General features: G+C 61.2%; 3 protein-coding genes across 3 annotated transcripts in view; 1 reads left to right on the top strand and 2 right to left on the bottom strand.

The window, feature by feature from the left end:
* Nucleotides 1–9: 9 nt before the first annotated feature.
* LOC108518768 (translation initiation factor IF-2-like) lies at nt 10–3,691 on the top strand. The gene is made up of 2 exons (XM_017857388.1): nt 10–2,370; nt 2,761–3,691. The coding sequence occupies exon 1, from the start codon at nt 588–590 to the stop codon at nt 1,503–1,505; it is 918 nt and encodes a 305-aa protein (XP_017712877.1). The 5' UTR covers nt 10–587; the 3' UTR covers nt 1,506–2,370; nt 2,761–3,691.
* Nucleotides 3,692–7,152: 3,461 nt separating this feature from the next.
* LOC108518765 (filamin-A-like) overlaps nt 7,153–25,797 on the bottom strand; it is a 24,642-nt gene continuing 5,997 nt past the window's right edge. Inside the window, 21 exon segments of the mRNA XM_017857384.1 lie at nt 7,153–7,643; nt 7,646–7,660; nt 7,971–8,174; nt 8,258–8,476; nt 8,640–8,816; nt 9,516–9,648; nt 10,192–10,307; nt 10,484–10,621; nt 10,781–11,047; nt 11,153–11,275; nt 11,372–11,524; nt 11,601–11,804; nt 11,896–12,057; nt 12,152–12,325; nt 12,513–12,641; nt 12,749–12,889; nt 12,978–13,080; nt 13,214–13,309; nt 13,423–13,670; nt 15,824–15,847; nt 16,007–16,196. Coding sequence (XP_017712873.1) covers nt 7,474–7,643; nt 7,646–7,660; nt 7,971–8,174; nt 8,258–8,476; nt 8,640–8,816; nt 9,516–9,648; nt 10,192–10,307; nt 10,484–10,621; nt 10,781–11,047; nt 11,153–11,275; nt 11,372–11,524; nt 11,601–11,804; nt 11,896–12,057; nt 12,152–12,325; nt 12,513–12,641; nt 12,749–12,889; nt 12,978–13,080; nt 13,214–13,309; nt 13,423–13,670; nt 15,824–15,847; nt 16,007–16,196 — 3,186 coding nt within the window. The 3' untranslated portion in view covers nt 7,153–7,473.
* On the bottom strand, nt 20,067–22,536 carry EMD (emerin). The gene is made up of 6 exons (XM_017857387.1): nt 22,181–22,536; nt 21,941–22,045; nt 21,716–21,793; nt 21,368–21,501; nt 20,864–20,913; nt 20,067–20,779 (listed from the first exon to the last, which is right to left on the bottom strand). Exons 1-6 carry the CDS (start codon nt 22,260–22,262, stop codon nt 20,452–20,454), a joined length of 777 nt encoding a protein of 258 aa, XP_017712876.1. The 5' UTR covers nt 22,263–22,536; the 3' UTR covers nt 20,067–20,451.

Below are 25,797 nucleotides of genomic sequence, written 5' to 3'. Positions count from 1 at the left end.
AAAAAAAAAAAAAAAAAAGAAGAAGAAGAAAACGAAAACATTACAAATAAAGCTATACATCCACTTCTGCGTGCACTCGAGCGTTCAAGACGGGCGTGGCAACCCGATGACAGGAAACCCTGCAAGTTCGTGCTCCCTGGAGGCTCTTCCGCGAGGGCCACCAGCCACGGGAAACCAGGACCTTGTCCCTCACCAGGAAAAGCTCAGCCTGTGGCTCCGCGAGCGTGGACCGTTCCGTGGCCATGAGCGGGAAGAACCACGGACCCCCGCCCAGAGCTGGGATGGATCTCGCGGGCGGGAGGCGGAGGGTACGGCCCACCCCAGCGGAGGGCAGCGCGTGGGTCCGTTGAGATAACGCTCCGCGGACTCGATGACTCCTGGAGCAGAGCCCTGGCTGCGCTGCACCGCAGGAGGGAGGAGCTGCGTCTACTGCGGGGCCATGAGAGGGAGGAGCCGGTCCGGTGATCGGGGGTGGGGGATGGGGGGTGGGGGGCAGAGACTGGAACCCGCGCAAGCGCGGAAATGCTCACGGCCGCGCCCTCCCGCGCGAACCGCGGCGACACCCGGGCCGCCCTCGGAAGGCACGGATGTCGCGCCGCGCTCCCGGGGTGCTTCAGTTGCGCCCACGGCCGACGCCCGGCAGCGGCGGGCAGGTGCCACGACCTCTGGACGTTTCTCGCCCCTTCTCGGGAATGGAACGCTTAGAGAAGCGCAGGTCCGCACCCAAAACACAAGGCGGCAGTGTTGCGTGTGCACCGACGACTCTGCGGCCAGCGCCGTGGCTCTCTCCCCGGGAACGCCTAGGAGCCAGAGAGCGCCGCAGCAGCGCGCACGCGACACGGTGTCGTCCATTGGGCAGCAGGAGCGTCCGTCAAGGGCGAGGGGCGGGAATTCCGTGCAATCTGAGCACGGTCATTGGCGAGGACAGGCGAAGAGGAGGATGGATAGGCGGGTCGGGGGCGGAGCTTCCTGTGGGCGCCTGGAGCCCACGGGGAGCGACCGAGGCGGAGGTGGGGAGCGAGGTAGCTATGGGCCCCGGCGGGCGGAGACTAGGTCTGTCCCTCCACGCCCCGCCCCGCCCCACCCCGCCGCCGCCGCCTCGGCGTCGCCTTCCGAGCCTCCCAGTCCTGGGCCGGGCCTGCGGGGCATGCGCCGAGTCCCCTTCCCGTGCAGACCGGCGGTCACTGTCCTCCCCAGGGGACGAGGCGGACGGGCGTCCCCCGAGATTAGGGCCCGGGAAGCCCCGTGAGCCGCTCTCGCCTGGGCGCCGTCGAGGGGCCGCCCCGCCCTTCCCACTCCACTGTGCCCCGAAAGTGCCTCGGGGCGCGTCTGGGGAGTCGTGGGGAAGCAGGGCCGTCCCCACCCGTCCACCCGGCAGCGAGCGTCCAGGGATAGGTGGGCAGAGCGGGCGGGCGGGCGTCCTAGAGGAAGCGGCGTCTGGAGGTGTCTGTGCAGCGTTCCGCGGTGGCGCGCGGTGGGGTAACAAAGTCTTGCCCGTCCCTTGACAGCGGTGGCCGCCGGGGAGGGAATCCTGCTCTGCTGCGGGCGGTCGTGGGCTGGGGCGCTTCCTGGCCTGTCTCCTGGGGGGTAGGAAAGGTGAGCCCCGCAGAGAAGGCGGTGGCTTCCCTCGACGTGGGTGCCAACAGGAGCCATCCCTCCAACCGGTCTTCCCGCGGGAGGGTGCCTGGCTGGGAACACCCGCAGGGCTGGTTCCAGCACCCATGGGGCCGCTGGGTCCAGCCCAGTGTGTTTCCGGGGAAGACTCGCCTTACCCGCCAACCTTCCCGCACCGGGAGGGTTCCCAGCTGCTGGTGATGCTGCTCAGGCGGCTCCCCACAGCGCCACCACCCACCCCCGGAGCCGGCCGCTGGGTTTGGCCCGTCCGCCCTGGTTCCTCTTTGCTGGGCTCCGAGGCCTGGCGGGACTTCCCGTCTCCGCGGCGGCTCTGGCGACCCAGCATCCCTTTGCCCTGGGGTCAGACGGACTCCCAAGGAATTGCGTCCCGGTGGAGAAGACGCTTCCTTCCCTCTTCCTTCCTCTCCTCCGCCCCCTTTTGCTCTCTTGTCCTTGCACTTTGCCTTGTCCGTGTGTCCAGCTCTGTGTGTGTGTGTGTGTGTGTGTGTGTGTGTGTGTGTGTGACTGACGCGAGCCCTTAGTCACCTCTTGCTACTATTTTTTCCCCATGTTATCACTTGTCTCTTGACTGTGCGGTTTGCGGGTTGTGCTTGGTCACACAGGGGATTTTAGTTTTCGTGTCATCGGAATCTCCAGGCTTTCCTGATGGCTTCTGGGGGTTCTTGTTGGTTTGTTTCCTTCTGGCTCACGCCGTGTCTTGCCCCCTGGACGCTGAGCACCAGTTCCGACTGCTGGGTAACAGACGACTCCACGTTTCGGTCCTTCCCCACCTAGCGCTCCTCTCACCCCCCAGGGTTCTGAGGGACAGGCTCTGGGAGGGCTCTCGGGGAGCCAGGACTGTGGCTCAGGGTCCCTCTCAGGCTGCGGTCAGGTGTCCACCGGGGCCCAGTCATCCTATCTGACTGGGTGGGGAGCCCTCGTGATGATTCTCCCTCTGGAGGCTGCGGCAGGAGACCTCAGTTCCTCCCCACCTGGCCTTCTCCCAGGGCTGCTCGGCTTCCCCCGGACCTGCAATCCAATCGAACCAGCAGGAGAGGGCGCCCCAGACCCGGCCACACTCTCTTTATGACCTGGCCTCCTAAGTGACTCGCCTCACCTCCGCTGTGGTTTTTATTGGTCTCACAGGCCCACCCTGGAACGTGCTGGAGAGGGCGCCACGCTCAGGGTGGAGGCTGTTCCTGAGTGCTGCAAGTCAGAAGCGCCCTTGCGCCTGTAGAGCTGTGTGGGCTGCTGGAGACCCCGAGCGGGCCGCCTCAGGGACGTGTCCTTGGTGTCAGCGGGAGCAGCAGGCCACCTCCTGGGGCTGACACTGGCCGGGGTCTGCATTTCTGAGGGCGGGGCGTGCTTTGACATCCTGAAAGGGTTGCAAAACCCATCACAGAGAACCCCAAGAAGGGAGACTCTGCCCCCAAGATCCAGTGTGCCCCGCAGGGTCTGTGCCGTGTGCACTCTGGCTCTGCATGGAAGCCTTTCCCAGCCCTGGTCGGGGACCCCTGGTCCAACATCCCCAGGAGCCCGCGGGAAACCCGTTCTAGTCACCGCAGCCCCTTTTGCATGGCATGAGTGCCCCACGCCAGCCTGCATGGCATGTGCCTCCCACTTCCAATGCCCTCCTCCCAGGGGCTCATTCCTGCCCCTGCCCCCTCTCTGCCTCAAGTGGGGCGACCTCTCTCTGCAGACAGGGGAGGCCTCTCCTCCCGGCATGCAGCCCTGAAAGGGGAGGGGCCGGGGCGGGGAGGGGGTGTGCCGCGCCATCATGGTGAAGGCAGAGCAGCTCCTTTTTTCCGTGATGTGTCAGGCTGCCGGATACTGGGCTCCAGGGGCAGTCCCTGGCCTGGGGGGTGGGATGTGGAGGGCCAGGTGGGTCCTGGAAGGAGCTTTCCACTGGGGCCCCAGGAGGTTGCCCCATCCTTCCCACTGGGACTGGCAGGTGACTTCCTGATGACGCTCTCCGTGGCTCTGAATTTGTCACAGAGGTTCCGTGGGCGATGAGTGCTTTTCCTGTTGGCCGGTGCCGCCTCTGGGCAATGCAGGGACCCTTGATGACAGCTCCTGGCCCCTTCCAAAGCCGCCCGGCCCTCCTTGAACCCGACGAGAGCAGGTTGCCGGGCCTTCCCTGAGGAATGTGTTCCTGGCAGGTGGGGACAGCCCCTCCCCCAGGGTGTTGGGTACAGGGTCCTGGGGCGCCTCAGGACACGGTCAGGCCCACTGAACCCCCACACTCCTGGGCCACCTGCCCGCTGGCTGTCCTCTGTGACCCTGTCTCCCCTGAGCCAAGGTGTCCGGCCTGGTCCCCCAGGAAGAACAGTGAGGAGGTCTGGCTCTCCCTGCCATGGGGGCCTCCCTCCCCAGGCTGCCCGGCGCCCTCGCTCAGGGAGTGCTCTTCTAGCGGCCTGTTCGGCAGACGGGCACAGTCACGACGGCAGCCAGACCCTGTCCCGGCCCGTGCACCCACCTGGACAGATCGGCGCCCTCCTAGACTCACTGGCTCCATTGAGGGTCCCAAAGGGGCTGCCCCAGAGCACCCTGGGGTCTCCAGACCCCTCGGCCCACAGCAGCTACCAGCAGCCCAGGCGGGACCCAGGGGCTTCCGGGCACAGAGGCGCCACTCCCTGGCTTGTGAGCCCGGGGCCTCTCCAGCCGTCCCCTGTCGGGGGCCTCCACTCCTGCTCTGGATCGAGGTCCTGCCCCCAGGGAGAGCTGGTGCCTTTGGGAGACCGGGCCCTGGTTGCAGTTGGAGAGTGCGTCCAGGGATGGTGCTCTTCTTGGCTGCCGCCCTGCCTCCCAGGGGCCTCCCCAGACACCCGGCTGCTGTCAGCTGGGGCTGGGGGGGGGTCCTCTGGCCTAGGGGTCATCCCGGTTTGGGAGTGCCCTGCCCTGGACACCGCGTCCAAGAAGGATACATGCTCGCCCTTTGTTGGGGGCCAGGCACAGGGTGAGGGGACACACGGCCCACCACCCCTGTCTCCGGGAGCCCTGACTGGGTACGGTGCCTCTTCCGAGAGATCCTGCCCGGGACTGGTGCCGCCTGCCTCGGGCCTGCCTCCCACACAGTTGGGGACCCTGGCCGGGCACCTCCTGCCAGCCCCCTGCTTCTGTCCTAGCCTCAGCCGGGCCCTGCAAGCTGTCCATGTGCCTGCGACACCCGGTCCCTCTGCGGATGTTTGCAAACACCCCTGCCCCCACAGTGATGTCTGGGGGCCTCTCTGGGCCTTTGTGTGCCGAGTTGGGGGTGGGTGGTGGAGGGGGGTCTTTCCATAGTTGCCTACTTCCTGTCCTCCTCGGCCCCAGGTCCAGGGGTGCCCTGCCTGCTCAGTTTCCAGCCTGAGCCCTTCCTTGAGCTGGCCCAGTCCCCTAAGCTTCTGCAGCAGGTTCCCAGATCCACCCGAGGGACTCCTGGCCAGTGTTCCCAATGGTGTCTGAGTGCTAGACTCAGTCCCTGGCCATAGATTTCGGGGAACCCCGCTCTGAGGGGCCGTTGCTTCCGTTTCCTCTCCAGGTCCCCTCCCGGTTGCCTCGGAGAGCGGGGATGGGGCTGGCGGGAGGCAGAAGGGAGGGTTGGGGTGCAGAGGTGTGGCTTAGGGGAGAGAAAGTCAACTGGGCTACCGCCCCTCGCTGCCCTCCCTGAACTCAGTCCAGACATGACCTGCGGGTTGGAGGCCTCTGCACCCTGTATCTCCTCCTACTAGCCTGGCAGGTCCTCCTGGGTCTTCCTCAGTGTGGCTGGGTCCCCAGACCACAGGCCCTAGCAGGGTAGGGGCCCGTGCTCTGCTCTTGTTTTTGCTCCTACTTGCCTGCCCTTCCCGGGGAGGCCCCTGGCCACGACCATGCCAATCTCTTTCCCTGCTGCCTGCCTGCCTGCCTGCCTGGGTGGCCTCCAGCTCACCGCCCTGTGAGGCCTGTGGCCTCCCGCCAGGGCTGTCCTCGGGGGCCTGGATCCCCCTAGTTTATCTACCGCCCTTGCCGCCCCACCTGTGTCCCTGCAGCCTGGGGATGATCCGGAGGGTTGGGGGATCGGTGCCCTTGGTTCACCTAGCCCAGCCCTAGGGCGGTTCCCCCGGTGGCCCTGCCAGGTATGGGGCTTGGGAGAGGATACGATGGAGCCGGCACAGGGAGGGGGGCAGGAGACTCTGGGTGACTCGGGGCAGGAGGGGGTGCCCCAGAGGTTCAGAATCCTGGGCACACAGTGGGCTGAGCGGACAACGCGCAGCCTCAGGGGGACCTCCCGTCCTCCCCGCTGGCACTGGATCTTTCTGGGCCTGGCTCTGCTGCCTCCCATCCCCATTCAGCTGGTGGCTTCTAGATGCTTCCAGAGTGTGCTTGGCCCCTTTGCCTCTATGCCATTGGGCCCAGGGGGAGCAGTAGAGTGGCTGGGGCTGGGGGTGGGACTTCCCCTTTCTGTGTCTTGCTTGCCCCGTGTCTCCCAGTGAGTGGCCGCCCTGAGCCTGGGGCCGGCCGCCCAGCCCCAGTGAGAAATAAAAGTAGCCATCCTATGTGAGCTGCCGCTGCCTTTTCTACTCTGCCCTCTCAACAGGAGTCAAGGAGGGCACGCGTGGTGTTGAGGTCTCAGAAGGCCTGGGTTTGATGTGTGCCATGGCTGCAGGCTATGGCCTGGTCCTTTCCTTCCCCTTGCTCATGTGCCTGGCCTTGAGCTGTGGGCTCCCTAGGGCTTCCTGTCAGATGCTGTGGAGCTGAGGGAGGATGTGGCAAGAAAGCTGAGTGTTGTCCCTGAGAGCCTTGCTTCCTGGCCCTTGTCTGCAGATGTCTGAGGTGGCAGTGTGCTTGTCAAGGGTTTGATCTGGGCCAAAGCCACTTGAAGCCCTTGGCCCACGGAGCAGGCAACTTTGTGTGCTGTAGTTGGCATGTCCCAAGAGCATGCAGGCAGCACTAGGAGCCAGGACGACTTGGGATGTGTGTTTGGGGGCAGTCTTTACAGTGGGAGAACATAGGTTGGTGTGGGAATCCACGGCAGGGGTACCAATGAGGAGATATTCAGCAGGGGCCCCAGGGTACCTGGGATTGGCACCTTTAATGCATCCACCTACTGGCACCTGTTAACCAAAGGGCCCTGTACCGAGCCTGGGGGAGGGAGCCTCATCCCAATCCCTTGTTCAGGGGAATGGTGGCATGTTCAAGTTACCTGGCAGATGGCCAGGGCCTGCTGCCATTTTGAGGACTGCTTAGAGGGCCCTTGACTATCTGGCCACCTCTACCAGGGAGCCTTCCTGACTGACATCACCCTACCCAGTAATGGGCTCTCCTCCCCAGCTCTTTGCCTCCTTGCAGTCTGGGCTCCATTCCGGGTTGCTACATGTCCCTCGCCTTGCGTTGGCTCGAACTCAGGGAGGCAGAGGAAGCAAGTATAGATCGAGCCTTCTGGAGTCAGGGTGGGGTGAAGCAGGAGCCCCGGAGGGAGATGACCTGTGGTTGGCCCACGCTTTGATATGCTCATTGGCACCCCTGTCAAGTTGGCCTTGACTGGTCCCCCAACACCAACAAAGCTACGGCCACCCACAGGAGAATGGAAGCAAAACTTTATTCCTCTTGGCTGGAGAAGAGAACTAGTGGGTGGTCGTGTACAGGACCCCCATCCCTCACCCCTCCCAGAACCAAAGAAGACAAGCAACGCCACCAAATGGCTCCCTCTGCCCAAGTGAAAGCCGAGAGGTCAGCGGCTGGCTGGGGAGGCAGGTGAGCGCAGCACGGCGCAGGGCAGGGGCGGCTGCAGTGACAGGCGGGTGGCCAAGGTGGCCCGGGGCCAGGGCTGAGGGGAGGAGGGTGGGGCTGCTTGGATAGTGGGGCAGGCTTGGGGGCTGCCGGCTGGCACTGACCCCAGACTCAGGGCACCACAACGCGGTAGGGGCTGCCTGGGATGTGCTCGTCGCCCCACTTGACCACCAGTGTGTACTCCCCCTTGTCCTTGAGCAGGTAGGACACGCTGTAGAGCCGGCTGCCCACGTGCTTCACCAGGATCTCCTCGCAGGGGGTTCTTGGGCCATGAACCCCACCAGCAGCATGTTGTTGCCTGAGGCAAGAGGGGTCCTCAGTCACAGGTCCCAGCCCCCTTCCTCCCGCTGGTGTCCTCTCCTCTCCTGTCCCTAGCCAGTTCTGGGGTGACAGTTCTCTCTTGCTAAAGAGCTGCCAGCACCTCCCCAACCCAGGGCGGCTTAGCAGATTCCGGTTCCTCCCTGGCCTTTGTTTGAGGGTCCAGGAGGTGGCTCTAGAAGTGACAGCCATACCCCAAAGGCGGTCCCCGCTCTCTCAGACACTGGCCATCCTGTGATTTCTGGCCTCATTTTGGTGGGAAGGTGGGCCGGGGGCCCAGGTTTGCCCACCTGCTTTGCTGCAGTCTACTGTGAAGCTGCTCTTCTGGCCTATGTAGGCCTTGCTCAGCCCCAGGCCCTTGGCCACCACCTTCGTGGCGTCAGCAGGCCCAGGACCCGGGACCCCATGCTGGGGGGTGCAGGTGGCCTTGGTCAGAGAGTCTACAAATACTGATGATGTCTCATGGAGGCTGTGGTTGCTGACGAGACGGGGGCCTGCAGGGCAGAGTGGGTGGGGCTAGGAGGTGGCCATGGTGCCAGGCACTGGGCAGGTGCCAACAGCTTGGCCCCAGACTCACCTGTGACTTTGGCCTTGAAGGGGCTGCCCCCAATGTGATAGGGGCCACCATACTTGATGGAGATGAGGTAGCTGCCAGGTGCCATGGGGGTATAGGTGACACGGTAGCCCTCAGGGCACTCCTGGCAATCCATCTTCACCTTGGAGGGGCCATCAATGGTCACCGACAGGGCACCAGCTCCTGCATTGCTCGTGTTCACGATGAACTCAGCTGGGCTCCCTGGGAGCACAGGAGGTCAGGCAGAGCCAGACTGGTCTGCCTCCCTGTCCTCGGCCACCCAGCACAGGCTTGTCACCTCCAGATGCCTCCCGTTGTCACCAAGAGCTTGGAGGCAGGGGCGTAACAGCTGCATGCACACCTGCAGCCGCACCCACAGACTTACCTGTGACACCGCCTTCCAGGCCTGCTCCGTAAGCAGACACCAAGCCTGGGTCCCCTCCATGCCCGGGCTCCCCAACTCGGATCTTGAAGGGGCTTCCAGGGATGTGGGTGCCATTGAACTTGACGTCAATCAGGTAAACGCCATTCTCCCGAGGGATGAAGCGCACAGCATATTTATCTGAGGAGCAGGGAGCCATGCTGTGGGCCTGGGGCCCCTCCTCAAACCAGCAAATGGTGTCTGAGGAACAGCCTCAACCCTGGCCCTACCCGTTTTGCCGGTCCATCAGTGTGAGCCCAGCCATGCTGGGCACCTGCACCCTGCAGCAGACCTCCTGAGGGCCGAAGCTTTAGACACTCAAGCTGCCCACTGTCAGGGTGCATTGGGACAGAAATCTTTTACAAGCCAAACCCAGGCCTCACTGCCTCCTAAGAAAGGTTACCGTGAACACCATATCCCCTGCATGTTAACGGGCTCAGAGACAGGCAGGAACTTGCTTCAGGTCATGCAGCTGGGAAGGGCAGGACTAGGCTGTGAAATGAAGCCCACTGGGCTCCTCCTACCCCCAAGGTTGCCCCAGGCCTGTGCACAAGTACCATGGCCGTGGCTAAAGGGCCAAGCAGCACTGAGGCTGGACTTTGAGTCTTTCCCTGTGGAGACAGCATGGTACTGCAGGGTAGAAGGCCTTCCTAATAGCTGTGGGCGGTGAGCCACATCCCCAATGGCTTGGGTCACCAATTGGGAAAGGGTTGCTTGGCTTAGGGGGGCCAGGAGATGGGGCCCCGTCTTGGCTGCTTACAGAAGCGGTACCTTCCTTTTGTACTCTCAGCCTGCTTCCAGCCAGCAGGGCAGGGCGGCCGGGCGGGGACAGGGCCTCACCTTGGTCAATTTCTGTGACATAGCACTCCTCCAGGGCTCCTGAGGGGCTGTGCACCTTGGCATCGATCGCCCCCTTGGCCCCATTCAGGCTGACTGCAAAAGAGGCTGGCTGGTTGACCTTTAGCCCTGACTCCTGGAAGCACAGCAGACATGGTTAGATGGGGGGCTTGGGCCAGGGCAAGGGCAAGGGAGGAAGGAAAGGCCCCAGGAGCAGGAGGCCCGCGGGTCGCACTTACCCATCTGGCGTCCAGCTTGGTTTAAAGAGGGAGAGCCACTGATTTGCAAGGGGCAGCAAGCCACAGGCACACATCCCCGCGCCTGCCCCCACACTCTGCCATCGCACACACCCAGGTGGCAGGAAGGGAGGGCGGCCCCACCCTGTGGGCAGCACCCAGCCTTGGCAGGCTGTCCCTCTTTAAACCGCAGCCCTGGTGCTCAAGGGGCACAGGCTTCTGTTCAAAGCCTTTAGACCTGAGACACGAGAAAAACTCCACGTGGTGGGCAGGATATTTCCTGCCGACCCCAAGCGTGGGCTGCACCCGGCCAGAGCAGAGGCCTGGAACCCAGAGCTGGGCCAGGGGCTCACTGGACACAGGGCCGAGGCCTGCTCTCTGCGGTGGCTCTGGTCTGTCCGGGCCCAGGAGCCCCAGGTGGGCGGTTTCTCTCAGTGCCTCACCTGAAGGCTAGAAACAGTGAGGCGGCGGGCATCGCCAGACGGAGAAGCCACAGGCACCACGAAGGGGCTGTCGGGAATGTGTTCCTCGTTGAACTTGACTGAGACTTCGTAGTCACCTGGGCAGGGAAAGAGCGTAAGACCGGTTCATCAGCCTTTGGGCCTCCCGCCTCCCACGAACAGCCTGGGTGGCCCTGGGACCAGAAAGTGCCACGCAGGGCCATCTGTGCAATCCCTGGGTCCAATACCCACACTCAGGCCCCACCTCCTCCAACCCCAGCCGGGTTCCCAGTACCTGGCTCCTGGACCACATAAGCCACACCACAGGAGCCGTCCTTGCGGTCCTCAAAAGAGATCTCAGCCTTGCTGGGGCCCTCGACAGCAATGGCCAGGCCTCCGGCACCAGCTTCCCGGGTCCAGATACTGAATTCGGCTGTGAGAGAACAGTGTGCCCTCACTGAAGGCTGCTCCACCAGCCTTGGCCCCCTCCAGGCATAGCCAAGGTAGACATGCCTGCCAGCTCCTTCCTCCACCCCCAACCCCACCCCGGCCAACGCAGGAGAGCAAGCGCTCAGAGTGTGAGCAGGCCTACCTGGCATTCCAGCTTCAGCCCTCTCCAGGCCAGGGCCCCCAGCTCGGACCTTGTGGGCTCCCCCTTCCCCTAGGGGCCCCACGGTGAACTGGAAGGGGCTCCCAGGCACGTGCTGGCCCTTGTACTTGACGCTGACTGTGTGTGTGCCCATCTCAGCAGGAACAAAGCGGATACAGTAGGTGTGGTTCTCCCCTTCCACGATCTCGGCCTCATGGCTCTTGCCCGATGGGCTGGTCACCTGGGCTGTCATATCCTGGATGCTAATTTCTGCAGGGTAAGGATGGGCTAGTGAGCAGCAGCCCTGGGCTCCACCCCTCCTCTTGGGGCTGCTTGAGCCCCAGGACCCCTCCCCAGGCTCCCCACAGCCCCTACCAGGGATCTTTAGGCTGAGATCACAATGACTGCCAACGTTGGCCACTGAAGGAGCCCGGCGCCTGCGGGTGATGCTCTCTTTCACCCGGCCCTCACCTGTCACCTTCACAGAGAAGGGGCTGCCTGCAGGAAGAAAGCACGGCCCACGCCCCTCCGGTCACACACCGCATGTGGGCCCTGGTGTAGTGATGGGGGCTGCCGAGGCACTGCTGCACTCACCAGGCACATGCTGGTCGGCAAACTTGATGTTGATGATGTAGTTGCCAGGCTCTGTGGGGCAGTAGGTGACCCTGCACGTCCCGTCCTCCAGGTCCTCTGTGTTGATGTCCACCTTGCTGGGGCCCTCAATGGACAGGCTGAGCCCACCATAGCCTGGGGAATGGATACCCCTGAGCTTCGGTGCTATGCAGAGTGTTCCCACCCCAGCTGGTGGGCAGCCACTGCCTACCTGCATCTCGGGTGTCAATGATAAACTCCGCAGGCTCAAAGGTGTGGCCTTCATGAAGGCCCTGGCCAGAGACCCGAACGCGACTGGCATCCCCGATTTCCGACTGGCTGATCACCACCGGGATGGGGCTGCTGGCCACGTGCTGGCCGTTTTTCTTCACATGCACCAGGTGCTCCCCTGTCTCCTTGGGCACGAATGAAATCCCTGGACACAGGGCAGGGCTATCAGTCAGGGAAGGCGTGGGTTCCCACAGACTGCTGCCTTTCTGAAACCCCTGGACCCTTCGGCTGCTTACCCACGTGGCCATTACGCAGCCGCTTCAGCAAACAGGGCTCCTCCCGGCCTGAGGGCGGGACCACAGTGGCTGTCAGCAGGCTGAGATCCGTCTCTGAGATGTTGATGGGGATGTCGGCAGCAGAGCCCACCTTTAGGTGGGACATACGCATGGAGTCGTCACCTGGCGGGGGCAGGCCAGCCATCACTGTGTGTCCAGCCATGGGAGACCATGCCCATCCTGCCACCCGTTTGTCACTGCTCCCAATGCCACCCACCTGTGACCCGGGCCGTGAAGGGGCTGCCTGGGATGTGCTGTTCATTGTACTTGACTAGGATGCTGTAGTCACCCGGCAGCACAGGCAGGTAGGAGACGCTGCATGTCCCATCCTGGTTGTCGGTGCAGCTGATTTCCGCTTTGGACGGGCCCTCGATGGCCAGAGACAGGCCCCCTGGAGAGAGCCGTGGGTGAGCATAGGAACTATGCTGGGGACACTCCAGTTGGCCTACACTGAGGAGCCCCAACGGCCAGGGCAGCAGGGCAGGGAGCCCCATTCAGGAGCATCTCCTGAGTCCAGCCCTTAGCCCAGTGAGGGCATCCTGGGCACAGAGCAGGTCAAGACCGGAGCTATTGCTCACCCTCTCCTGCATCCTTGGTGTTGACGGTGAAGGTGGCAGGCTTGTTCACTACTCCGTGGGTGAGGCCAGGCCCATAGGCAGTGACATGGCCGCAGTTGACATAATCCACATAGAACTGCAAGGGGCTTCCTGAGGCGGGAAGAAGGGCCTTGTGGAATGGCAGCCTCACGTGTTCCCCAGCCCCATCTCTCTGTGAGGTGGTGGCAGTGGACTGGGCAGAGGCAGGGCAGACCCACCTGGGATATGCATGTTGTCATAGCGGATGTCCATCTCGTGCAGGCCAGCCTCGCTGGGTGCATACCGTACGGTCACGGTGCCATCTTTATTGTCAGTGATGGCTGGCTGTGCCACCTTGCCTGAGGGCATCCGAACCTCCCCTGTGGGGCAGTGGGGCTGAGGTCACGGCACCTCATTGGCACAATCTGGCCCCCTTGGCTCCTGAGCTCCTTCCTAGTCCCCACTCACCTGTGATCTCGCCCTTCTTGATGGTGAAGGGGATGACAAGGTCAAAGGGCCTCAGGCTGGTCATATCCAGCCCATTGACACCCACCAGGGGCCTCTCTGGGGCCTGCAGTGGAGACAAAGGGCATGGGTGAGGGGCAGTGGGAGGATCTGGGGGTCCCTCCTCACACATGGTAAAATAGGGCCTCACAGAACACCCAGCTGGCTAGCCCCAGTGTCCCTAGCTGGCCAGGCCGTACCCAAGTCTGCTGACCGCCCTGGGCGTAGGTATACTGTGGAGCCAGCTGCTGAGACCGTAGCGGGGGCTGCACCGAGGGCTGGTCCCCAGCCAGAGCCTGCAGGGCAAAGCAGAGAGCTGCTGGAGAGTCTGTTGTCACAGAGGGGCCCCAGGGGAACAGGCCAGGACCTGCCAGATGCCCCTGCTGACCTACCCCCCACCCCTCCTCACCGTCACTTGGAAGGGGCTGTTGGGCACGTGCTCGCCACCAAAGCGCACACAGATAATGTATTTGCCCGGCTGGGGGGCCGTGTAGAAGATGTCGAAAGTGCCATCCTCATTCTCCACCACGTCCACATCTACCTCTGAGCCATCAGGCGTGCACACAGTGCATGTCACTTTGCCTTTGCCTGCCGCCTTAGTGTCCACGGTGATCACCGTCTCCTCCCCAATCTGGATGGTGGGGCCGATGCCAGCACCTGGTGGGGCAGGGTGGGTCCCCAAAGGGGGGCCAGTGTGTGAGCTTGGGCTCAGGTTGTTCCCGTCCGCCTGCCGCCCACACAGGCCTCTCATTGCCACCACCAAGCACAGCCAGGCCGCCAGGCCTCTTGCCCCACCCTGCCCCTCCAAGCTGGGATGGCGAGTGGTTTCTCAGAAGGCAGGAAGGGTTCTCCTGACCACCTCAAGTGCCCGTGTGGGAGGGGCCCGACGGTAGTACCCAGGTGCCTGGGAGGAAAAGGAAGGGCCCACTCCAGCCTAAGTGTTGACAGCCACTCCCTTGCCTACTCAGCCTCATCCAGCACCACGGCCCACACTGCTGAACGTCAGCATCTGGCTGGGTACACGGCTGCCTGCACGCACCCCTGTGGCCTGGCCCCGGCCCCCATTGCTGTGTGTGGACGCGGTGAGGCAGAGTCCTGCTGCAGCGTGGGGGGACGTGACACTTGCCTCCCCACCCCCCAGGCCTGATGGTGAAACCGTAGTTTCCTGATAACTGAGAAGGCTCGCGGTGAAAAGCAGCCCGGTGCAGGCAGGAGTGGGAACGGGGAAGCGGAAGGCAGTGGGGTTAGCACCCGAGTAGCGCAGTGCAGCAGGCTTGGCAGTGCGGGGACAGCACCCAGGGAGACAGGGAACAGGAGGCCCAAGCTACAGCCACCACTGCTGGGTTGCGAGGGCAGAGCAGCTGAGCAGGCTCCAGGGCCCCAGAGTGCCCGAGGAAAGGGGAGAGACAGTGACGTTATGATCTGGAGCTCCGCCGTGGAGGCTTGGGGGGCTGTGGGCTGTGAGGCCTGGCAGTGACAGTGTCCCCTGCAGCCTGGCCTCCTGCCAGGGAAGCAGCCAGGAGCATGAAACCCACTTGAAGGCCAAGCTTGAGGGGCTCTGCCACCAAGTCCCACTATCGGCCGAGGGCTCCTGCTGCACTAGGCTCCATGCTGGCCTGCCGTGGCCAGGCAGCTCTCCCGAGCTCTAAGACCTGGCTGCCTGCTGCCCACGCTGCCCTGGGAGGCTTCATTCATGCCCACCCCATGCCATCTAGTTAGTGTCTTGGACCCCAACTTCACAGGTACCCAACTCTCCCCACTTTCCCTGCCGGCCATCCGCAGGTCTGAGCCACTCCATCCTCCAAGTATGCCCCCTAATTTGGCTCTCACTGAAGCCCCCTGGCCACCAAGCTTGCCGGAGAGCGACTTCAGCACCGCCCCCTCCCTGTCTCCATTCTGCAAACAATAGCCAGGGAAATGAGGTTACTGAGTCTTGCTCCCACCCCCAAAGCCCCCAAGGCCCTGCAATCGGCACTCCCCAGCCTCCCCAGCCCTGCACACACACGCCTGTCACATCAGATCCTACCTACGGCCTGTTCTATAAAGCCATCTCACTCCTGCCGCAAAACTCTAGTCACCCTCTAACCCTTTCCTTAGCCACCTCGCCCAAATGTCAGGCCTGTAGCCTCTCATCAGCATTCCCGGGTGTCCCTGGCTGGGGCAGGTGACCCTCCATGCCTGTTGGGGAATGTCTGAATAACGTCACTGCTGGGGATGGGGAAGGGGAAGGAGGGAGACGGATCACAGAATGCACTTTGGGGCTCTGAGGCTGGGCCGGGCCCCGCCATGCTGGCCGCCCAAGCAGTCGATACTGGCGCTACTGCACTACCAGCCAGCCCCACCCGCTCATGCACCTCCCCCAGACCGGGACGCAGAGGCCCCTGGAAGGTGGGGATGGGGGTCTGTGGATCTGGCCAGGGCTGGGGCTCCCACTGAGTCGGGGAGACCCCTTGTTCCCTCAGCCCACACAGGAGCCCTTGTGCTTCCCTGGGTGCCAAGATCCCGAGACCCCAAAGTCCCCAGTGGGGTGCCTCTCAGGATGCACCTCACCCCAAAGCTCTCAGCTGCAACCCGAGTTCTCAGATGGGGAAATAAAGGCCCAGAGAGGGGGAGAGCCGGAGCGGTCATGCTCAGCTCCGGAAGCCTCCCTGGGCCCTCACCCTCCAGCCCACGGCTTCATCTTCTGCGCCCCCCACTCTGTCCCTGCCTAGAGCTGCAGCTGGAACTGTCCTGGGAATCGGCTCCAAGAGGAAAGGAAGTTGCCCTCTGGGCAGGAGGGGCATTGGGAGTGGCCCCAGCAAGCAGCTTACCTAGCCCGTGACCTCCGATTGACACTGAGGTGAGAGGGCAGAGAGCAAGGAGAAAGGTCAGGTGAGTCACTCAAGGGGGCAGCCCCCACTCCCACACGCCGCCCCAAGCAGCGAGCCCTTGCACACAGGCACAACCCAAGCCCCGTGCCGAGCGCCGCAGCGGCCAACGGCAGGCTGGCTCACCTGTGACTGTGCACTTGCTGGCGTCCCCGGTGGGCACGGCACGCACGCGGTACGGGGAGAAGGGGATCTCGTCACCACCATACTTGATGAGGATGGTGTAGCGACCCGTCACATCTGGCACATAGGCCACTGTATACGTGCCGTCATGGTTGTCTTGGATGTGTGTCTTCTTTGGCTTGCCTTCCGGATCCTGTGTGGCAAAGGCAGGGGAGGCAGTTGGCTCAAGACCAAGTAGCTGCCGGGCGCGGTGGCTCAAGCCTGTAATCCCAGNCATGTCTCCCAGTGAGTGGCCGCCCTGAGCCTGGGGCCAGCCGCCCAGCCCCAAGTGGAAGTCAGGCAGGGCTCCTCTGCCGTTTTCCTTTCCTTTATGCCATCAGAGTCAGGAGTGGCCTATCCTCATGAAGCCACAGGTTCTACACCCCTGGCACTCTCTTCTTGAAAGTGGTAGCGGCCCAAGAGACACCCTTCCTACCTCCACCGCAGCTGAGGGTCATGGCAAGGGTCCTTCTTGGCCGGCCTTGGCGCTGTCACCTTTTGGACCTGTCTGGGGTCGAGGTCAAGGGCCTTACCAGGACCATGGGTTCTGGGCCCTGGCCCTGTATTTCCTCTCCACCGTCTCCTTCTCCACTGGCTGCCTTGACACCCTCCCAGCCCCCTCTATTGGTTCTCCTCCCTGGTCTGACAGGGCCTGGGGGCAACGGAGGAAAAAAATCCAGTATCTTCTTGGACAGTCCCCAGAGTGGCCTCTTGCTGGGACCTTGGGCAGCTGCTGCCCCCTGCTGTGTGTCTGAGCACTGCTGGAGCCCTGCGGGGGACCCCAGATTCTTTGGGAGCTTTTGAAAGTGGGGCCACAGTGGTCTCTTGGAGCTCTGGAGAACATTTAAGTGGAGGCCTGGAGGCTCTTGAGGCCCATGGAACCTTCCTAATCCTTCTGGTTCCAGTTGGGGCACCCAGTGCACTTGGGTGTGTCCAGAGTAGTTGGAATCCCTCATGGGGTTCAAAGCCCTGGGGGTTGGACAGATCACAGGATGAGCTTGGCAGAGGCCTGAGGAGCCCTGGAACAGGGAGGGAGTACTCCAAGGCCCACGGAGCCCTGGGGATTGGTGACCAAGCCCAAGTGGGAGGCCTCAGGAATCCAGGGGGAGCTCAGGGAGGTGGTGGGAGCAGAGCCCTGGGGAAGGCCGTGAGCCCTCAGGAGCAGGAAGTCTCTGAGCCCCAGGGTAGGAGTCTCGCAGCTCTTGTCATTCGCTGGGGCAATGGGCTGGGGACTCTGGGAGCCCTCTTTCATCCAGTCTTGGGAGCGCTTTTGGAATGAATGAAAAGGGGCAAGCTACGTTGGGGGTGGCCACTGTTCCTTCCTTCCCTCTCTTCCCTCACGCCAGACACCACATGGGTTGCCAAGTACACCCAGCTGCCTCCTCTTTACTCCTCACGTGTAACATATCCAGGACCTGACCTAAGGCCTAGAAAGCACCATTTCGTCCAGATACCTGGATATCTCTTTTCCCTCCTTGGGATGCCCCAAGCCCAGCTCCACATCCCCCATCTCCCTGACACCGGCTATTACTCCAGAGCTTTGGGATGTCAACCTTGCCTCCACCCCAGGTCCCATATAGGTTCCTGCTAGGCCCCATCTGCCTCTGTCCAGCCACAATCCCAGGTAGTGAGTGCCTCCTGGGGGAACTGGACTGCGGTGAGTTCGGTTCTTCCTGTCAGTGTACTTGGTTTTTATCAGCTGCTGAAACAGGGGCTGTCACTGCATCCTTCTAGGGTCCTGGTAGTAGCAACCTGTTTGTTCTGCCCCCCACGTACAGGCTTATTATTGGGACCATTGGGTCCCTAAGGTGGACCTGTGAGGAGTTGGCATCCCCTGCGCATGCCTACCACCTGCCATGGACCATCCAGGTCTCGCCTGCTGCAGGGCCAGCCATTGGGCTGTTACATTGGGCATTGGTCTGTTGCATTGGGCTTGGGATGGTGAGGGGCAGAGGGCAAGGGCTTGGGGAGTCCACACAGCAAGTGGCTGGGCACTGGGGGTGAGCCAGGTAAGAGGAGCTTATAACAAACAAGAAAGGCTGAAACTGTGAGTGGTAAGAAAATTAGAAGGTGCTTCGCTCTTTTCTGCATGTTTTCAACACACAAGGACCATGCCCTATTTTAGGACCAAAAACATACGTGAGGAGAGACTAGGATGCAGCCAAGATAAATGGTCAGGAGTAGCCAGGGAGGGTCCCAACCCCAGCCCTGCCTCCACGGGCGCATGTGCAGGCACTGCATGGGAGCTGTGCCAAGTGTGGGAGGCTGGGCTGTCCCACTACCTGCAGCAAGGAACCAAAGCCGAGGGGGACTAATGCTAGCACCCCACCCCTTGTTGGGCCTCTGTTTCCCACCTGCCCGTGTGCAGTGGATGGCAGCCCCTCTGTGCTTTCCCGCCCTCTGCTGGCAGCATAGAGCCAGGCGTGCACAGCAACACGTGGCATTCTGTCTTGTTTTTTTTTTTTAAATTATTATTATTATTTTTTTTTGAGACGGAGTCTCGCTGTGTCGCCCAGGCTGGAGTGTAGTGGTGTGATCTAAGCTCACTGCAACCTCTGTCTCCCAGGTTCAAGCGATTCTCCTGTCCCAGCCTCCTGCGTAGCTGGGATTACAGGCATGCACCACCACACCCAGCTAATTTTTTGTATTTTTATTGGAGATGGGGTTTCACCATGTTGGCCAGGATGGTCCCGATCTCTTTACCTTGTGATCCGCCTGCCACGGCCTCCCAAAGTGCTGGGATTACAGGCATGAGCCACCGCGCCCGGCCTGTCTTGGGCTTTAGTACCCACTTTCTACTTAAAAAAATATATGTAGACCGGGCACAGTGGCTCACACATGTAATCCCAGCACTTTGGGAGGTTGAGGTGGGTGGACCACGAGGTCAGGAGATCGAGACCATCTTGGCCAACATGGTGAAACCCCGTCTCTACTAAAATACAAAGCATTAGCCGTGCATGGTGGTGCACACCTGTAGTCCCAGCTACTCGGGAGGCCAAGGGAGGGGAATCGCTTGGACTCAGGAGGCAGAGGTTGTGGTGAGCTGAGATTGTGCCACTGCACTCCAGCCTGGCAACAGTGAGACTGCATCTCAAAAAATAAAAATAAAATAAAATATTTATATGTATATACAGGTATATATGTATATCTATGGGTATATATGTATATATGTGGGTATATAATGTAAACTTTGAGCACAGTGGCTGACACCTGTAATCCCAGCACTTTGGGTGGCCAAGATGGGTGGATCCCCTGAGATCAGGAGTTCCGAGACCAGCCTGACCAATATGGTGAAACCCCATCTCTACTAAAAATACAAAAATTAGCCAGGTATGGTGGCGTGTGACTGTGGTCCCAGCTACTAGGGAGGCTGAGACAAAAGAATTGCTTGAACCCAGGAGGCAGAGGTTGCAGTGAGCCAAGACGGCATCATTGCACTCCAGCCTGGGTGACAGTGACTCCGTCTCAAAAAAAAAATTATATACATGTATATATAGAAGATTACGAAATACATACCCAGGGCAGAAAACCTGGGAGCTAAGTGAGAATCTAGACAGGTGAACTCCATCACCCAGGGATGATGGGGCATTTCAGCCTTTGGAGCTTTTCTCCCATGTTAAACAAGCAGCAGTTCCAGGAGCTGAGAATGATGTGCCAGAGATGCTTCATTTTTTTTCCGTCCCCATGCCCTTGGACACTGGGGTGGACTTCAACTTTTTCCAGTTAAAACACCCGCAGACTGCTGGTAGCATGCATGCAGCTTTGCCTGAATTTCTAAGTGGGTTCTCTGTATACGCCTTGTTGTACCACAATTATATGTATAAGCAGTTACAGGTGCTTTGGGGAATGAGTTAGGGAATAAAACTAAACAAAACAAACATCTCTGGGTAGCATTTGATTCCTATCCCCAGACCAAAGCAAAAATGCGGACTCAACAAAGCCAGATTGCAATCCTCGAGCCCCAAGACGCAGAGGCCCTTGCCATGGGACCCCAACCCTCTCCTCCAGGAAGAGCCAACGCATTAAAATAAATGGGGTTTTATTGTGTGTCCACGAAAACAAAGGGTGGCCTTTGGTTAATCCCCCCCAACAAGATGACAAAAAGGAGGCATGCATGACAACAAGAACCATGTTCTCCTCTGACTGAGTGAGGCCTTGCCCTCCTGGACCCTAAGGGTTACAGGCAAGCAGGGCCAGGAGGCTGCCGAGGAAAGCACACTCAGGCCCCCATGGAGGGCCTGAGTCTGCTGCCTCCCTGGTGGGACAAGGCAGGCGGAGCAAGCACTACTCTGGGCTAGCGCCCCCCAAGCAAGAACACATAAAAGCCCCTGCCCCTGCCCCACCCCACCCCACTGCTAAGGCAGTTAGCCAGGACTTCCCCAGAAGACCTGGCTCTGAAGCCCAGACCCTCACGGCTCCCTCTGGAAAGGGTTGCCTTCCTCAGCCTGCATAAAGTAGTAAATGAAGAAGAGGACGATCACAAAGACCAGGAAAAGCAGCAGCTGGCCCCAGAGCGGGACCTGGTGATCCTGGCCCAGCCCAGCCCCAGGAGCATGGTTTTCAGGCCGGATGGCACGGCGGGTGAGCCATGAAGAGGAAGATGATGAGGAGGACATAGAAGAGGTGGAGGAGGAAGTAGGATAATAGGACAGGTCCAGGGAACTCCTGGAGGCTGAAACAGGGCGGTAGTGCGCAATGCTCTGGTAGGCACTGTCCCGGCTGTACATGGGGCGTTCCCTGAGGCAAAAGAGGGGAGCAGGTGGGCCAGGAGCCTGGGTCCAGAACCAGCCCCTGTCCCTGGCCTTCCCCATACATACATACCTATCCTTGCACTCCTCTTCAGAAGACGACAAAAGATCGTCATCACGCACCTGTAGAAGAGAGTCAAGGTGACGGGACTGGCTGGCAGGGCCACCATGGCCCTGTCATGTCCCTCTCAAACTTCCCCAGCGAGTCCCCTCTGGCCTTTGGTTAGAGGCCAGGGACCCACACCCTCCTGAATGACTCTGGGTGTTCAGCCTTTTATCCATGGGGCCTCGCTACTTGTGTTCATGCCCCAGCATCCCCTTTTGCCCCCAGGACTCTCAGGAAGAGCTGGAGCCTAGATCCCAGACCAAGGTGCAGGATGCATCCTATGTGCTCTAGTCACATAGTTCTGAGGGCTCCCCAAAGTAGGACCCTGACCAAACAGGTGTCTGCTGAGCCAGAGTCTCCCCAGAGGCCCAAGGGCCACCATTTGTACCCAGTGGCCCCCTGGATTTATCCAAACACAGCCGCGATCCCCTAGGTTGTACCCAAGTACAGGACGCCTGCCAGCCAGCTCACCTGGTGGTGGAAAGTGTCAGCATCTGGGAGTGAAGTCACAGACTGGCGGAAGCCCCTGGACGGGCCCGCAGACTCGGGCTCCCCATAAGTCCTGGTAGTGAAGTAGCTCTCTTCATAGTAGTCGTCATTGTAGCCTTGGGAAGGGGGGCAGCGGTAGCAGAGGGGGCATCGGTGTGCCCCGCCTGGCCCGATGGCCCTAATCTGAATCCCATTTCGGGACCTGTGACAGTTTCTCCCTCCTAAGGCTGCTGGAGTGGTTGGGACTGAGGTCTCAAGTCCTCCCTGTGAGCGGGGTCCCTGACGCAGTCGGGTGAAGGTGCCAGCGTGCCCACCCAACCCCTGCCTTACCCTTGCTCTGGTAGAGTAAGGCGTCCTCTTTCTTGGGAAGATCATACATATCTGAATCCCCTGACGTCGAATTCAAGTCTGGATTGAAAGAAGGAGACAAAACGGTTTCCACCCCGGGACTTCCCTCCCCTTTCCCCAGTGCCGCTCTCGACCGGCGCCCCTGCCACACCCTCGCTGTCCCATCCTCCCCGCGTCCCAGGCCGTCCCCACAGGCGAGGCTCTCACCAGAGAAGCGGTAAGAGGAGGCAGCGGACGAGCCGGGGGGCGAGAGCCGCCGCCTCTGGGTCTCGTACTCGAAGATCTTCTGCTCGTAAAGCCTACGAGTTGATCCTGGCCGGACACGGGGCGGTCAGGGCCGCGGGCCGGGGAAGGGGCGCGGGGAGTGCAGCGGGGAGGGCAGCGGGGAGGTCGCGGGGCGGAGCACGAGGAGGGGGCCCGGAAGGGGTCCCGCCCGCCGCCGCGTACCTACTACAGGCCCGTGCGGGATGTTGTACCGGCGCAGCAAGGCGGTCAGCTCGGTATTGGAAAGATCTGCGTAGTCGTCCATGGCGGGTGCGGGCTCGGGCGGAGGCCTGGCGGCGGCCCGGGCCTACCAAAACCGGCCGAGCAACGACTGCCTAGGAGCACGGCGGGGGCGGCACGAGCGCATCGGGAGCGGCCGCGCTCGCGTCACAGCCGAATCGCTGTCGCGTCACAGCCGCTGGCTCCGCAGGCTGCGCGCGCTGCGCGGGGCGGGACCTAACAGCGGGAGTAGCCAGCACAGACCGGCCGGGCCCTGAGAGCTGGGAGGCTGGGGCCGCGAGCCCAAACGTCATCAACTCACGGATTGGCTAGCGGCGGAGAGGGCGGTGGAACCGGTCTCGCGCTGGGAGCGGGCGGGGCCGCAACCCCATATGTCACAAACACGGGAATTGGCTAGTGATGGAGGGGGCGGGGCCCGCGCAGGCGCGGAGCAAAAGGTCTTGCGGTGGGAGCGAGCGGGGCTGCGAGCCCGTACGTCACAAACACGGGGATTGGCTAGCGATGGAGGAGGCGGGGCCCGCGCGGGCGCGGAGCAGAAGGTCTCGCGGTGGGAGCAAGCGGCGCCGCGAGGGGCGCCATACGTCACTAACGCACGGATTGGCTAGCAGCGTAGGGGGCGGGGCCCGCGCGGGCGTCAGGGCAATGCAAACTGGTATCGCAGTGGGAGCAGGCGGGGCTGCGGGCCCAAAAGTCACAAACGCACAGATTGGCTAGCGGCAGGGGGCGGGGCCCGCGCGGGAGTCAGGGCGACGCGGCTGGGAGCCAAGATGTCACCCTGTGGCGTGCTTGAGCCAGCCGGGTGAGAGGGGCGGGGCCTGCGCGCTAGGGACCCGGGACGTGCGAGCGGGCGAAGTCAGCGCTTGGGGTGGCTCTGGTCCCTAAGTCACTTGGGCTTCGCCTGGTCCCTGCACATCCCTACTCCCCGCCGTCGCCCCCCTTTCCCGGGCCCCAGAGTCTAGGGTTTCCCGGCCGCATCCCGGTCGGCCGCCCCGGCAGCGGACCCTAAGAGAGCGCGGGCCCCGGGCCAGGCACTGCCGAGGGCGCTTTGTGTGCGCATTGCCCGGGAAGCGGCTGCGGGGCAAGGCCCGCGCCTACGCGATCACCGCAGATTCCCTGCCACGGGCCCTTCTTCCCAGTCTGCAGAGCTCTCGCCCGCGCACATGTGCCTGCTGCTTCCCACCGCCTACCTCTCTGCTTCCTTTCCTCCTCCCTCACTCCACCCGGGAGGAAATGGGGCACTGGGCCAGGAGGCCGCTGGCACTCCAGAAGCAAGCAGCCTTCGAAGGGGCCCGGGCATGCCGACGGGCACGCCAGTGGGCGCGGGCAGAGGGCGCCGTGCGATGCGTACAGAGACAACGTGTGCCCGCCTAATCTTTCATGCCGTTCATTCACCCGGGGCACTGGGGGGAGCTGCAGCGGGGCGTCCTCTCCTGTCGGAATGGTCCCTGAGCGCAGCGTGTCTTGGCAGGGGGCAGACGTGGGTGGTGAGCTATGGAAGGCTGCCAAGGCCTGCTCAGGAGCCTGAACTGTGGCTAGGATTCCCAGGGCCTTGATCAGATATGGGCTGTCCCATGGAGAAGGGAAAGGAGGTGACATTCATATTTTTTTTTTTTTTTTTTTGAGACAGAGTCTCGCTCTGTCACCCAGGCTGGAGTGCAGTGGTGTGATCTTGGCTCTCTGTAGCCTCCATCTCCCGGGTTCAAGTGATTCTCCTGTCTCAGCCTTCAGAGTAGCTGGGAATACAGTCTCATGCCACCATGCCTGGCTACCTTTTGCATTTTTAGTAGAAACGGGATTTCGCCATGTTGGCCAGGCTGGTCTCAAACTCCTGACCTCAAGTGATCCGCCCGGCTCGGCCTCCCAGCAAAGTGCTGGGATTACAGGCATGAGCCACCGCGCCCGACTGTGACATTCACATTCTAAACAAAGCCAGCTGAGGGTGTATGGAATCAACTAGTGTGCCCCTCACTGGGTAGGCCCCAAACTGGGAGCATGAAGAGGTGACATACCATCTGTGGTCTCACAGATGAGGGCTGGTGACAAGGGAAGAAGAGGGGAGGGCTCTGGTTGTGTCCAGAATGACTGACCCAGCTGGTGAGGGTCACAGACCAGTCATCCATGGAGGTTTGCCCATGGGGTGGGAAGAGGTAGACACCTGGGGGAGTAATGAGGAGATGGGTCCTTGTTTTGACTACACACAAAGATCCTAACAAAGAGGAATCACTGTTGGTAAGGCCCTGCTCTGTGCCCAGCAATGTGGGAGGATGTATGGGTCCATGAAGACAGTGCCTGGCAGTGTGCAGCAGGAGAGCCTTGGGTAGGGCAGGGGTTTGCACCTCATCTTTCAGAGCTGAGGGGACAGATGGCAGTTTGGACTCTGGGCTGCTCAGAGGCTGCCTCATGGATTTTTTAGGTTTGACAAAATCAGATTCCCCAGCACCTCTGCAAGCCTTCTGCAATCCTGGCCCATCTCCCAGAGGCCTCTGTGTACTAAGTGCTGCTCCATCCTCCCCCATGCCACCCCTCCCCATACGGATCCAAGCTGTTTCCTTATGAGGTCAAGGAATTCTAGATTTGCCTTCTCCCTAAGGAGCACCCCCCACCCGTTCTGTACCTGCCTCGGCACTCTGCCTTTTATGTCCCACCCCTTTGCCCCACAATCAGGTCCCACCACAGATGGCACCAGGAAGCTGAACTGTGATGGTCCCTCTGCACCCACCCTGTGGGTACCTGGAGCCTAAGTCCAGCCCCATTGCAGTGCAGCTCCACTCCAGACCACTGGAAGCCAGGCAGGCTCCTGAGCAGCAGAGCCTCCATCTCATACAGGGAGAGTCAGGACCCTGTGATCAGGGGAGACTTGTCCAAGAGCCCTGAGTACAGCAATTAATTCATGGAACATTCCCCCACCAGTACCTGGTCCCTGGGGTTGATGACCTGGACAGCCTCAGACAGTTTCCCGTCAAGGGTAGGGTGGGATTTGCAGTCGTCAGAGGGTCTGGGAAGGGCATGTACAGGAAAATCTGAGGGTCTCCAGGGGGTTCTTCCTGGGAAGTGCAGGCAGAGGAGACATCGGGGTGCAACCAATTCTAAGTCAAGAATAAGAAAACTGAGATGCTCCTTAAGGATGGAATGGCTTGCAAGCAGTGTATGTTGTATAACTTACAATCCCAACGTGATTGAGTTATGAGGAAAAAATATCAACATGGAAACATTCCTCAGTATCTATAACAAGTAGATGATTGTTCACTGAGCTGTTAACATTTTATTTTTATTTTTATTATTTTTTTCTGAGACGGAGTCTAGCTCTATCACCCAGGCTGGAGTGCAGTGGTGCGATCTCAGCTCACTGCAACCTCCTGGGTTCTCGCGATTCTCCTGTCTCAACCTCCCGAGTAGCTGGGATTACAGGCGCCTGCAACTATGCCCAGCTAATTTTTGTATTTTTAGTAGAGACCGGGCTTCACTGTGTTGGCCAGGCTGGTCTTGGACTCCTGACCTCGTGATCCACCCACTTCAGCCTCCCAAAGTGCTGGGATCCACTGCGCCTGGCCTTTTTTTTT

This window comes from Rhinopithecus bieti, unplaced genomic scaffold, assembly GCF_001698545.2.
Source record: "Rhinopithecus bieti isolate Rb0 unplaced genomic scaffold, ASM169854v2 scaffold_47305, whole genome shotgun sequence".
Lineage (NCBI taxonomy): Eukaryota > Metazoa > Chordata > Mammalia > Primates > Cercopithecidae > Rhinopithecus > Rhinopithecus bieti.
Note: the sequence above shows the minus strand (reverse complement) of the source record. Positions and strands in the feature narration are given on the sequence as shown.